Genomic DNA, 15,174 nt, shown 5'->3' on the forward strand with positions numbered 1-15,174 from the left:
GCATCAAGTGGAGTGATGGGGTTGCCATCCTACATTCAAGGGCATCAAGTGGAGCGATGGGGTTGCCATCCTACAGTCAAGGGCATCAAGTGGAGGGATGGGGTTGCCATCCCACAGTCAAAAACTGATCCAGAATTGTTCCTGTCTAAAAGAACTGAAGCGACAAAAATGGAGAAGAGATTGAGGGAAAGGAGGTCCAATGACTGGCCCAAATTGGGACCCATCTAAAGGGGAGGCTCCAGGGTCTGACACTATTAGTAATGTTATGGTATGCTTACAGACAATAACCTAGCACAGCTGTTTCCCAAAAGGCCCAACAAGCAGCTGACTGATACAGATGCAGTTACTCACACCCAACCAATAGACTGAAGCTGGGGACCCATGTGGTTAAATTAGAGAAAGGCTGAAAGAAGTTGAGGAGGAGGGCAATCCCATAGGACGACCAGCAGTCTGAACTAACCTGGATACCCAACATCTCTCACACACTGAGCCATCGACCAGACAGCAGAGTCTAGAGGGTCTGAGGCCCCCTACACATATACAGCAGAGGACTTCCCAGTATGGCCTGAGTGAGAGAAGATTCACCTAACCCTAGAGATTTGAGACCCCTGGAAGTAGGGAAGCCTGGAGGGGTGTGAAATGAATGTGGAGGAGGTATGGGGACATCCTCTAGAAGACAGGGGTGGAGAATGGGATAAAGAACTGTCAGGGGGCAGAACAGGAGGGGGATAATGACTGGAGTGTTAAAGAAAAGAGTAAAGATAAACAAAAAGAAAATACCCACCACGTACAGACTTACCAACTTAAGTCAAGAACAGGTGGACAAATGGGCATCTCAAAACCATATCAGAAATATTAGGCATAAAAAATTATTGAAAACATCAAACCACCAAATGGTTAAATAAACAAAACAGAATACCACATTAGGATCTTATATGAAGAAGCAAAACTCATGGTAGAACATTGAGAGGCCACTGATACCACATGCACTATGGGATTGACAGGCAGACTCCGAACTCTTGACTGTCCATGATTTCAGGTCAGCAAGGTACCCACTGCTTGAAATGTCACGCTCATGTAACGGACGGCCGCTACTCCTCACCCTGAGTCCCCCTGAGAATGGAACCAACTCTGCTTCTGCAAACCTCTACCAGCTCAGTTGCTGCCTTCCTTAGGAGCTACAGTGACTCATTTGTTCCCTTTGCCTCTCTATGTGCATGCATCTGAAGGATAACAGATGACCTGGGAATGGACATCAGTCATTAATATTGAAGGTAAAGAGACTGTGACTGTCTCCATCACCAAAATGCTCAAGCAAAATTAGTAGTCTATGGTACATTACAGGGACAACATTGTCCTGGCATATATACTCTGGAAATTGTGATGAAATACAAATATATCTGTTTAACTTTCTGACTTAGCATTTTCAAAATGGTTTGAAAACTGTAGAGTTTTGTGTTTTTTAAATTATTGAATTCTCTGAGGATGAGATATAATTACAGCATTTCTTCTCTCCTCCCTTTCTTCCCCGCTTGCCATCCTACATGTGCCTCTCAGCTCTCTCCTAAAATCCTGGCTTTTTTGTTAAATGATGCGTGCGCGTGTGTGGTGTGTGTGTGTGTGTGTGTGTGTGTGTGTGTGTGTATGTGTGTGTGTGCGTGCATGTGTCTGTAATAGAGAGGCACAGAGGCCTTGCTTGGATTCAGCCATTCTTTAATATAGGTGAAGATGAAATAGGTATGAAACAGAACTTTTTGCTCAGTTTTCTGGCTGTAGCTATGGCTTACATCTCCTGAAGACAGAAAATACCTTCATTAAAGGGAGTGAACCCACAGTTTATGTTCTGTTACAGTGGTTTATACTTATTTATATACTGTAGCAGCTCAAGCATATTTATAAGTTAAATATGACTTTTACAAATATGAGAAAAATCCGAACAGAGTTGATCTTTTAAATCCAGCTTGTAAGTCTCATGAACTAGAGGCAACAGAGCCTGCAGAAAAAAATGGACGACCTGGGAGACACACGGAATGTGAACATGAGACTTTGTATCTAGTAGTTACATTGCATTAAGTGCCAAATTGAACAGATAAGACCCAGTCTTTGTGCCAGTAGAATGGAATAAGGCTGAAATTGTTACATTGAAAAATGTGATGGTTTCTTTTACTATTCTTAATAATAAAGAATACGGAATTGTTATTTATTTAAAATATGGTATCATTTTAAAAATTGTCTTTTAAGGTTTATTATCAGGATAAGAAAGGCCAAGGGAAAACCTGAAGTTCAGGAAGTAGATTGCAATAATCTGCTATAATTAGTAAAAAATAGGGTCCTGGTAGTTACATAATTTAAAAACCAAAAACTTCATGATGTTCCATTTAGAGAAACTTTAAATAAATTTGGTCAGTCCTAAATGCAAAGAATTTGGATATACAAAATGACAAAATAAGCTGAGAAGAATGGCAATCCAGTAGGAGGACCAGCAGTATTAATTAATCTGAACCCCCGAGGTCTCTCAAACACTGAAACACCAAACAGGAAGCATATACCAGCTGATATGAGTTTCCCAGCACATATACAGTAGAGGACTGCTGGGTCTGTGTTCAATCAGAGATGATGCACCTAACCTGCAAGAGACTGAAGGCCCCAGGGAGTTTAGAGGCCAGGTAAAGTGGGGAGTGGGGACATCCATGGGGAGACAGGTGAGTGAGGAGAAGGTATGTGGAACTGTAAGAGGGTGGATGGGGGAGATAAAATATGGAGTGTAAAAAATATAAATAAATGAATTTTAAAAAAGGAAATATATCTAGGAAGAAAATCTTCTATAATCACTATAATGTTCTTTATTGGCCTTCTTGAGAATCAGGCACGTAAACAGTGCACAGAATCACACATGAAGGTAAAACAATAATGCAAATAAAAATGAAATCTATAAAGTTTTACTCTTTTATCGTTTTATTTTTATAGGAAAATGTTAAGTTCTCTAAATGTGGAAAAGTATGTTTATAACACATATTACAACTTGACCACCATCATTCACAAGGTAATTAAACTCCCTTTTCTCAGAATTTATGTGCCTGCATGAGGACATCTACCTGTTTACTTATGAGTGAGAGTTTGTGTACAGTGTAGGGGTGTGTTTATATGAATACGCATGTGAGTGCATGTGCTTGTGCGTGTGTGCATGTGTGTGCGCACATGTGTGTGTGTGTGTGTGTGTGTGTGTGTGTGTGTGTTTGCTCTGATTCCTGCCTTCATGCTCTGCCTGAGCTTCTCCCTGGCCTTCCTTTACCTTTATGATGGACTATAATTTGTAAGATGAAAAAGCTCACTCTTTCCTTAGTTGCTTTTGGACATTTTAATTAAATCAATGGAAAAAAAATTAAACTAAAACAGAGACAAAGATATTTCTTACCTGTCTACAAAGACATTGGTGGGATACTCCAAGGATGAGGTATGGGCTTCCCATAACTCCTTAAGAAGGCCATCAAAGTTACTAGAACTCAACTTCATGTACTGAAGGGTTAGAGAAAATAGTGTTATGTGGGCAACTCTCCTAAAATCTTCCCAGGCTCAGAAATATGAGCAACAGTCACCATTAATGAAGAACGCCGTTACTCCTTCCTACCCCAGTGCTTAACAGCAAGTAAAATAATCGTACTTTTCGGTAAAATATATCGTCGGTTTGAAATGAGCTTCAAATATCTGTGGAGTGTCCATGCTTTCTACCTGAGAGGGCTTGCATCATTCTTTCCTGTCAACATTAATACATTTTCACAAAATGTACAAAGTAATAAGAACAAATTGAAAATTAAAGTATTTCAAAAGCAATGTGTTAACTATCTAAAATTAGTAAATATATATTTAAATCACTAACTTTTAGCTTCTTCTATATTTGATGAACGTATTTCATTTTGGTTATCAAATGGTTTGTTCAGAACAACATATCATTGTTTAGTTCTAATTACAGGTGAGTAGTTATTAATTCACTTTCAATAATGATAGACTTATCTAAAAATAAGTCTACGATCCCCATTTTTGCAATGTCAAAAATAGCCTAAAGTCTCAATTATTCACATGCCTATTCACTCTCTCCTAAAATGATCTACATGTTTGCCACTTGTGGTATTTTTTTCACTTTCATTGAGAACAGATGGACTTTGCATTATTACTCAATGAGAATGGTGGGGTTCTCTGGTGTGCACTGTGTTTCTATACCAGTTTGAGAAAATTATCTGCGTACAATTTACATTTTAATATTAAAAAAAGTATACAGGGAATTTAAAAAAAGTCTCTTACTGAAGACTTGCACAATGAGCATTCTCTTAGCATGTATGAGGAGTGTGATATAAAACTTAAATGACAAACCTGAAAAAAGTCTCTCCATCTATTCATTGTTTCAGGGTGGGCAGATTGACAACCAGAAACATTATAACAAAACATCATCTGATCCTCGGGTGGTGGCAAGATTGTGATTTGGTTTGGCGATATTCCTATTATTCCAGAATCAACAGCAGCAAGGAAAGGTACCACACTCAGAAAATAATTTACATCTGTAAAAACAAGAGGCTGGTTAGACTCAGAACCAGTGACAAAACACAGAGCACGGTTTTAGGAATCATTAAGTCATTAAGGGATAGTCACAGATCCCGAATGCTGATAAATATTATCAACTAAAATTTTGTAGAAAATCAACTTATAGTTTAATAGTCCTATAATCATGGGTACACATATACATACTGAAGTGTCATATTATCATATTTTAAGAAAGGTAATTTTAATGGATTGGATAATTTTATTTCAAATCATTAAATAAAAAAGAAAAGAAATAAAATCTATCCAATTTTTCTCATGATGGTACATAAATTCTCAATGAAATTGCATTGTCAATTTTATTGTTAATAAATATTAAACATAAAGCATAATTATAGATTTCATCAAATATAAAACATAACTATTGATTTGGTAAATGCATACTTTATATTTTACAACTTAGACTAATTTTTATACAGAATATCACCAAATACTTTTATCCTATTTCACTAAAGCAAAAATTTTTGACTGACAACCTAGTAGGCTTCAGGCTTTCCCATTATAGAGGAGTGAGTCCTGCAGATTTAAGCATTTTAAGCTAATTAGGTCTTTATACTCATTCTTAACACTTTAAATTACAAAGTAAATCAGACTAAATTGTAATTTGAGAGCTATTGATAAGTCTGTCTATTAGTTCTGAAAAGAATGACTCAAGTTAGTGTGAGAGAAAATATCCTGTGGTTCATAATATTCATGAGCCACTCCAAAAAAAAGTAAAATTGAACAGTGTCATTTAAAATTGAACAGTCAGTGAATTATTCTAATAAATTTTTATATAAATTCATTTCAAACAAAACACACCATGAAAGAATTAGAAGATCTATACAAATTGTTTTCAGTATTGCATACATAACATTATTATATTCCATTTGATTGATTCACTCTGCCACATGCCATCAAGGGCACTGGTATAAAATAACGTCAACTTGTCTTGAAAACAGGACAGTGCTGATTTGTGTTGTCTGTCTCTAAAATTCAGGTTAAATCTAGTCTTGAAGTATAAGTCAAATTTTGCTATTGAAGAGAACCTACCAGCCCACCAACTGTCCACAGAGACACACAGACTCGCATTAAGTCCATTGCCACAGTTTGTCATTCCAGTGGGATCAGCTAATCTACCTAGAGGACAAAGAAAGCACGGGCGTATCTGTTCATCATGCACATATAAAACAGTCGAATGCATGCATTTAATTTACAGGTACAAAAATTCAAATTATTTATATTTTACTTACCATCATTTTTAGTGTTTTATTTCTCATCTCTCAACCAAATTATTTTCTGTTCTTCAGTGACATCAAACTTTTGACTTTTAGTGTTTACAGGGTACAGACAGTTTTACTTATATAACTTCACATTTTACTGTCTACACTACCTTCTAACAAAAGATCATAGGAGCAATAGTTACATAGAGAAAAACACACCACGTGCACTCTCCTTTCACTCATACCCACGCTCTTCATTTACTCTCCTCACATTCTCTACGCTCATTCTCCACTCACCTCATGCACACCCCTCACTCACTCTCTCAACTAGCTCTCTTGCCTTTTTCTTGCCCCAGTCTTTAATTGTTACTCCAAGGCAGGTAGAAAGAAAAAAAAAAGGTATAATAATTTCCAAATCAAATTCAAAAGAATAACCATTTCCCGCAGAGAATCAAGAATTACAGTTGTTCCCCCAAAGTTTTTAGCTTCCCCTATTCCTAGGCCTGTAGCCAAAATAATAATATTTTCAAACTTATCATTAATCTTTAATCTTTAACTTTTGACTTATTATACTTCAGAGCTCAGAGCTCAGAGGTCAGCTACTTGCATTTTCCTGTGAAGTTCCAATGATAAATGACATGGGCAAAGCTGCCAGGCAGTGGTCACAAAGAGTCAAGTTAACCCTTAACTCTGCAGTTCCTCTAGCTTTCTGCCTCTTTACATTGCACATGATGACTCTCCTAAGAGTCCCAGTATTTTGACTAAATTTTACTAATATACAGTTTTATGCATTCTAGAATTGCCTATCCAAGAACCCAAGAACCACTCTCAAATGTACAAAATTTACTTCATAACTTCCATAGCTTTTTCCTTTCTTGGTGTCCCAGTGTAGGCTTGGTTTCATGTTCTAATAATTTCTTCAAACTTTCTTTGCAAGTCAAACATTAACCCAAAACTACCATTGTGCATTTATTGCAGTATTTCCAAGATGAGAGCACACGGCATTCACCTGGGCAACTAGTACTATGCTATGCCCCTAGGCCTCAGTGTTCAATAGTTTAAGACTCATTACATCAAGGAACATCTACTTCCACAGAATTCAGCAGAGCAGAAGGAGAAAGAAATAAGAAAGGCAGATATAATATCATAATTATGCATACCAAGGCTAACTGAAAAGCAATCACACACAAATGAAATCTATACAGCTGTTGTCCATGGCTAAGGTTAGGAGAAATGGGAACAACTGTTTTTATAAAGAGCTCTCATGGACTACTGAGATATTTCCCTTTTGGCCTACTGCAGGCAGTCCCTTATATCAGATCGTAGGCACCCTGGAGGGATGTGTTTCCTGCTTCTCAGGGTGCCAGATGCCATCCTTTTTTTTTTTTACAAAGAGCTGCTGCTCACAGCTCTGAGGTGTCTCCATCCTGGGCTGATGTGGGCAGTTCCTGTCATGGTATGCTTTTTCCAGCAAACACCGTGATCAAAAGCAACTTAGAAAGGAAACGTTTAGCTTACTTATTCTGAATTATTGTACACTGAGGAACGCCAAGACAGGAGCTCAAATCAGACTAGAATATGGAGGGCGGAGCTGACAGGGACCTTGGAAGAGGGCTAGCTTGCTCCTCATTGCTTGTGAAGCTTGATTTCTTATAAAATCCAGGACCACCAACCCAGGGATGGCACCACCCACAATGAGTTAGGCCTGCTCACATCCATCGTCGATTAAATAAAAGATCTATAGATTTGCATACTGTCTGGGCATATGAAGAAATGTTCTCAGATGACTTCAGCCTGGGTCAAGTTGACATAAAATAAGACAGTAGGTATACAGTAGTATAAGGTAGGAAGGATCCCCCTTTCCTAATGCATCAGGAATACACTGGTATGTAGAGACTATGTGTCTTTCTTACCTGATTGATACTGCCAGCCAAACTGCAGAGGCAATCCCCAGAGAAGATTTTGTTCATTTTCTGGACCATATTTTGCAAAATACGTGGCTGTCTTTTTCAGCAAGATTCTGTACAACCCCAATCTTTCAGTGTATACCCAAGGATCAATTATGTACTTTCCACCCTCCATACTGTAGTCACTTAACTGCTCAGGGCTGTCTTCCCATAAAGGAGGATATGGAGATGCAGCCTGTGCTAAAGCTGCAGAGAAGCAGCCAGCCAGTACCCAGACCAAGGAAGCCAGGGCAGCCATGGTGCCTAACTGGGAGCCAAGCGTGTGACCATGCTTTTATTGGAGAAGAAAGGAGGAAGCTGGGCTTTCTTTTCCTCTTGTAAGTGATTTGTACTATTTTCTAGGCAGAATGCCAGTAAAGAAGAAGTGTGTCTTGGAAGTTTTGTCACCTTTCCACCAAAGGTACATGAGATCAGACTCTGAACTCAAGGTGAATCTTCTTCAGATATTGGGTAATGCTGTTTGTTAATGAAGAAATTCTTCTAGTTTTTTTTTTTTACAGTGTACATTATAATTGCAAATTACATTATCAATGGCATTAAATTAGAATGCTCGCCCCTCATAAAAATGTGTTTACATAATTCATGGAAAATATTGAATAATTCAATGTGGAAATACTGATACTTTAATAATAATTTCTAGAGGTACACTAAAAAAATACACGTGATACAGTTATAGTACACCTTTCTGTTTCAAATAAAATACTTAGAGTATATCAAATTGTTCCAATTTTTTTAAAAAAATCACATTGTTAAAAATCATAAAAGCAGCTAATTAATACCCAACATTTATTCAATTTTGTTAGAATGTTATCTAACAACTTAAGGTCCTGGATTTATAGTTTCCCTTGCCAAAATAACTTTCATAGTAATAATAATAAGTATAATAATAATGATATATAAATACGTTTCAACACTTAGAACTTACAAAAAAAAAGGGCATCTAAATATGGGATATGCCCTTGAATAAAGTGTATAGGTATCTTGACTTTAGTTCATGTTATGACTTTTGCTATACATACAATGGCCAAAACTCATTACTGACCTTTAAACCCACAGTGCTAGTTTAAGGTTTACAAATTGCAATGATGATCATACCCAAAGCAATAAAACTTTAGAACCACGAATATTTCCTGAATTTCTTGATTATAAATACACGTAATTTTATTATATTTTTATTTTTAACAAGTTCAGGGTAACTGAGTAACACAGTTACGTGGTGCTCTACCCACTAACCTAGTGTGCTTGAAGCCTGCTGTGTGATTCCCAGCACTCAGGACGGGAGAAGAGGAGGAAGAGCAATGAACTAATGCAACTGAACACATGTAAATGGCCGTATCCTGCTCTTACACTGACTGGACATTATCAGCAGACGAGACTGTAAAGTTAAACAAGGACAAGAGCTCTTTTATTATCAGCTAATTGTGACTTACTGCCTATCCTAGTTGGCTTTAACTGTCAACTTGACAGAGCCCGAAGTCATCTGACATGCGATTCTTAATTAAGCCATTATCCAAATCAACTTGTCACAAGTCATAGGATTTCATTTTTTCTTCCTCCCTAATAGCATTCCATTGTGTACAATTACTTCATGGTCTGTAGCCATTCACCAGTTGATGGACACTTAGGGTGTTTTCATTTCTTGGTGTTAAGAATAGTGTCACCATAAACATGTGAACGGAAAGCTCCCTTAGACAGATGGCCACTTTTATACTCACAGTAAGGGATTGTTGGACCATATGGAAGTTCTATTCTAAATTTTCTAAGAAACTTCTGTATTTCTTGTAAAACTTATTCTTACTGAGAATAGTAATAACTTAGTTTTGTTTTCATTATGATTTTCTTCATGATTAATGATGTTCAATACTTTCGCCTTTACCTAGCTTTCATCTGTATGACCTATTTTCAGTGATGTCTAACTATATTCAATGCCTAACTTAAATTGACATATGGTATTGTTTTCCTATTGATTTTGGGGGTTCTGATCTATTCTAGATATCAACCCTTTTGGGGTGGATGATAGACAAGTAACTTCTATTCTTTAATTTGCCTCTTCTCAAGTTTTCTTCTTTTGCTCTTCAAAACTGTCTTAATTTTATGAAATTTCATTTATCTATTTTTGTGTTTGTCTCCCATACTACTGGGATCTTGACTAAAAATATTCACTAATTCCAAAGTCTAGAGCCATTGCTCCTAAGTTTTCTTTCAATAATAATATTGACTATAAAGATGATAATGAATTAATAATAATAATAATGAATTAATAATAATATTAACAATAAAGGTTTAGATACATTTTTCCTTAAAACATCAAATCACGTGGGTCTGCAGATGTCTGGTGGCTAGCTAAATACAGAAGAAAAGTTTGGAATCTATTTCTTCGTATTACATGTGTCTCTTTCTGTTACACTAAATATTATGAATTATTCTTGTTTACCTCTGCACAAAGATATGTTGGGTATTCTCTCCATATTTTTGCACAAATGTCTATTTACCAATTCAACCAAAGGATAAAACCTAAATATGCATAAAAATAAAATGAAAACATGAATGTTCACTCCATCTTTATAACCGTTTTACATGTTGATATTTATCTTTATTGCTAAGCATAAAAAAGAAAAATAAAGGCAAGTTTTTGTTTTGTATTGATTCGGGAGATGACGTAGATGGATTTCTGCCTCTAATTCCATGTCCATATCTTATTGACCTGTAATGGATGAAGCTTTCATCACTAATTCAAAGCAAATATAGAGTACGAAGCACATGTTTACTGACCTAAAACTAATATAAAACTAAACTAAAGAGTCAAGTTCATAACAAATACAGATGTTCATATTAGCATTCCAAAAATATTAGGTAATATGCTGTGAGAGCATCCTAGAGCTGTAATGGATGGAACTGTCAACTTTACAATTTCTATGTGTTTCTTCCTTTCCAAGCAAGGTGAAATAGATGCTGTAAGGAGTACTGTATCATTCTATATGGGCCAAGCACTCTTGGCGTTTGGGGGGCTCCAAATTTCTTCACTTGAATTACATGAAGAAATGTCTCAAATGTACTGAGCAATGCATCATTCAACAAATGCTTTAGAGAATCCTCACTAGTCACTGCAAGCTGACTGGTGTTATACCACCCTGCCAACTGTCTATCTACACACAGGCACATTCCTGTTAAAGAACTGTCAAATAATGCTGTCACAGCATAAACGGAGAAATTCACATTGCACAGATATCTTTGAACACCACATTTTAAGGATTCTGCTAAGAAGCTCTACTAATTGATTAAATTGGGGGTTGTGGAACATGAGTTCTGATAACAATACAAATTGCTATAAATTCTGTTTTGCCCTCCTGAATTTTACTTTAACAGTACAGACATGCATCATAAAAACCAATGTCCTTTGAGGTTACCTAACAGCATTGTCCTAACATTATAAGGTCAAAAACCAAAGTGTTGACTCTAACTCTATGGGGAGACTTTGTGGAAGGTTTAAAGATTGCTAACCTGAAAGTCAGAGCCTCTCAAGTTATCGTCTAATCACTTGCAGACCCATGCTTATTTCCTCTGCCAATAATACAACTAATAGATCCCTGCAATTCTCTACCTTTCCATGGTTTTTCTCTACAGTGAGATAAGAGTGGGCTTATTTTCTTTAATTGGGAGAGCCATAATAAATACAACTATTAGAATGCTAATAATCTACACTTCTGGGTACTCATGACCCAAATATTCATATGTCACTACACCAAATGGCCAGTCAGTGTTCTCAAGTCTTCACTACAGTAGAAGATCAAGAAATTAAGTTTGTAGAAAGAGACTGGATGCCATTGTAAGTGAGGTTGTGACAAGAAAGGGTTTATGAGGAGGAAATGTGATTAAAAACTCTGTATGTTATGTACTGGTATGAGGCTGTCATAATGATCCCATTATGTAAATTGATATAAGATATAGAAAAGTAAGCTGTAATAAATTCAGCTCCCCAATTCATGACATTTACTCATTTATCATTCAAATGCTATAAAGCTTACCTCATGATTAGGGACAAATATGGATTGACCACTATGTCAAAGCCATCCAAAAGTAATCCTCTGTACTTTGTTCTTGAAAGATCATTAAGTCAAGAAATTCTTGCTCACCTGGCTCCCTGCCTATGATCTCAATCTCTGACTTATTCAAGTACACTTGAATCTTTAACAGTATACACAATTTCTTATGCACATACTTTGTATGCCAACTTCCCAAGTCATATCAGTTGGACTTTCTCCTATCCAAACTCATTCTATGCTTCTGGACATTTTTTTAACTTAAGGAAGAATCTGGGTTTATTGCAAATTGCTTTTATGATCTTTCCCCAATAATGTTATTTATCACCCTAAGTTTAAAAAATGTTATATCAGTACCAGGAGACTGAATCTCCAAATAATGGCTGCTATCACAGTTGTCATACTCTATATCCATAAGGTAACTTTTAAAAAGCAACTAAACCCTTTCCTCTTTGTTAGTGAAAGCTTTTCTATAAGGACTTTAGCTAGAACGAAAAGATTACACACTGTACCAGCTGTTAGCAGAAACTGCAAATGTGCTGTCATCCTAACCCTGAGGGAGAATTGCAGGAACTGACAACATTGTCTTTCTGACTTGGCCACCTGAGTGACTCAATCCTGTAGTCACTTTGTATCCCAGGAGCAGGTGGAAATGATGGAGTGAAGATTCAAAACTACATTGCATTTGGTAGCAATTTTCATATTGTTACTAAGAACTCACATGGTGGATCATGAGATACCAACCAGCCAGAGAATAGCCTAAACATCACCACTTGTACACATAACCAGCCTCTGCCTTTGTTCCTCATAGGGAATTACTGTTGCTATAAGAAAGAAATTCCTCTTTGTCCTTCAAGAGAAGTCCCATTGAGGTAAATGCTTCCTACTTTTATGACCATTTGTTCCTGCGTATGACATTTAGGATTAGCAGCAAGTTTGGTCTTTAGGATTGGGACAGAACCAGAATTTTGGACGAGATCTGACAACAGTTTTGTTGCTTCAGGCCTTAAATTTAATTTTTAATTTGTTCTGAGTTTTTCCTACCATAGCTTTTATCCTTCTATATGTCCAGGTTCAATTTTTTCAGTACCATTTATCACAATGTTTGTCCTTTCTCTAATGCATGATCATTGTACTATGTCAAAACTCAGTTGATTACATATCTATGTTTCTATCCCTACTATAGGTTATGCCAGATTTGCCTGGATTGCTTAGTTGTATTATGTAGATTTGGAGAATATTCAAATGACTGTGTTTTTTAAGTACTGTATTAAAGGACACTAAAACATCTTCCACCTCTAGATACCTCCCATTTCTTGTCTCTCTCCTCAGGTTCATGGAACTTATAAATGTTTTCTTTAAGCATTTAGGTACCTAAAATAATTTCCCTTGAGACGGAATATAGATGTCACTTTAAAAAGTTGTTTTGTGTGTTACGTTTTCATGCTAGACTGTAGGAATACAAAGCATGAGAAAGAAGCCTGCCTTCTGATATCCATATACAGTTATTCTCTAACTTTGTATCTGAGAGTAGACTTCAGATTCATTATTTAAAATGGATATAGCCATACATTTAGCACAGTGTTAACTGTGTTAGATAAATTACAAATACTGGAAAGTGAGACCTACATCCTCAAGTGACTTTAGTATTGGAGCGTATTTCATGGAGGTGGATTTCTGAAAATCTATCCATAGCTTAATGCTGTTCATCCCTACATCTCTGCCTTTTTCTCCTGTTCATCTGTCACATCTTATGTGAGTTCCTATTTGAGAAAATCTAAGCCAAAATGTTCTTCAAACATGATTAAATGAAACATAAAAAATTCTCAGTATTTTTGTAGGGATTAAAGACAATTGTGAACTACAACAGAGATGCTGCTAACATCCAAATTTAAATCAACACAGCATACAGGATTATGTAATCCTTTTCTTTGTTTAGATTTCAAACAAAAATAGTAGAAAAGTTCATAGCTATCCAGGTGGAGGTCATTCATCCTAATGTCCATATATTGTTTTTCTGCTGATTAAAGTCCTTGGTTATATGGCAGAAACAACACTACTATTTATCTTCTTCTTTCCATTTTTGTTTTAGTTGCTTATCTGTTTATGTTGCATACAGCTATTCTTTTAGACACAACTCTACATTGTATTGTTTTGTTATGCAGTAAATAATCTTTTAAAGAGTTTAAATTTATATTATTTGTAATAATCTTTCTTGTTTTGGTTGTGATAAGTTATCTATCTGTTATATATAATTATAGATCTTCTTTTGATTGTGGATCTTAAAACAAATTTGAAAGTGTATAGGGCATTGTTTTTCAAAAATACATTTTTTTTCCTCAATTGAGAAATATTGAATGGCTGAGATGCACCTAAAGAAAAGTTCAACATCCTTAGTCATCAGGGAAATGCAAATCAAAACAACCCTGAGATTAAACCTCACACCAGTCAGAATAGCCAAGATCAAAAACTCAGGTTACAGCAGATGCTGGCAAAGATGTGGAGAAAGAGGAACACTCCTCCATTGCTGGTGGGATTGCAAGCTGGTACAACCACGCTGGAAATCAGTTTGGTGGATCCTCAGAAAATGGACTACTACTCAGCTATTAAAAACAATGACTTGATAAAATTCCTAGGCAAATGGATGGAACTAGAAAATATCATCCTGAGTGAGGTAACCCAATAACAAAATAACATATATGGTATGCACTCACTTTTGAACATGCCTTTCTTTTTTTTTCTTTCTTTTATTGGGTATTTTCCTTATATACATTCTAAGTGTTATTATCTTTACTGGCTGTCCCTCTGCAAACCCCCTATCCCATTCCCTTTTGCTTCTATGGGAGTGCTAGCCCACCAATCCAGTCACCACCACCTCCCCATCCTGTCATTCCCCTACAATGGGGCATCAAACCCTCCTAGGATCAAGGGCCTCTCCTCCCACTGATGTCTGACAAGGTTATCCTCTGTTACACATGCAGCTGGAGTCATGGGAACCTCTATTTGGTTGGTGGTTTAGTCCCTGGGACCTCTGAGGGGTAGGGTTGTTCTTCCTATGGGGTTGCAAACCACTTCAGCTCCTTCATTCCTTGCTCTAACTGGGGACCCTGTGCTCAGTCCAATGGTTGGCTGTAAGCTTCCATCTCTGTATTTGTCAGGCTCTGGCAGAGCCTCTCAGGAGATAGGTATATCCTGCCAGCAAGCACTTCTTGGAATCCCCATAGTGTCTGGGTTTGGGACTGTATATGGGATGGATCCCAAGGTAGGGAAGTCTCTGGATGGCCTTTCCTTTAGTCTCTGCTCCACACATTGTCTTAGTATTTCCTCCCATGTGTATTTTGTTCCCCCTTCTAAGAAGGACCCAAGCATCCA

The 15,174-nt window shown here is 36.7% G+C and overlaps 1 protein-coding gene across 1 annotated transcript in view; it reads right to left on the reverse strand.

The window, feature by feature from the left end:
* The window catches only part of C21H6orf58 (chromosome 21 C6orf58 homolog), a 13,360-nt gene extending 5,356 nt beyond the window's left edge, over positions 1 to 8,004 (reverse strand). Inside the window, exons 1-4 of the mRNA XM_021221883.1 lie at positions 7,709 to 8,004; positions 5,626 to 5,712; positions 4,369 to 4,553; positions 3,416 to 3,516 (exon numbers count right to left, since the gene is read on the reverse strand). Of these exons, the coding sequence (XP_021077542.1) occupies positions 3,416 to 3,516; positions 4,369 to 4,553; positions 5,626 to 5,712; positions 7,709 to 8,000 (665 nt within the window). The 5' untranslated portion in view covers positions 8,001 to 8,004. The remainder of the gene's footprint in view (positions 1 to 3,415; positions 3,517 to 4,368; positions 4,554 to 5,625; positions 5,713 to 7,708) is intronic.
* Between the last annotated feature and the right edge of the window lie 7,170 nt (positions 8,005 to 15,174).

Source organism: Mus pahari, chromosome 21 (assembly GCF_900095145.1).
Source record: "Mus pahari chromosome 21, PAHARI_EIJ_v1.1, whole genome shotgun sequence".
Lineage (NCBI taxonomy): Eukaryota > Metazoa > Chordata > Mammalia > Rodentia > Muridae > Mus > Mus pahari.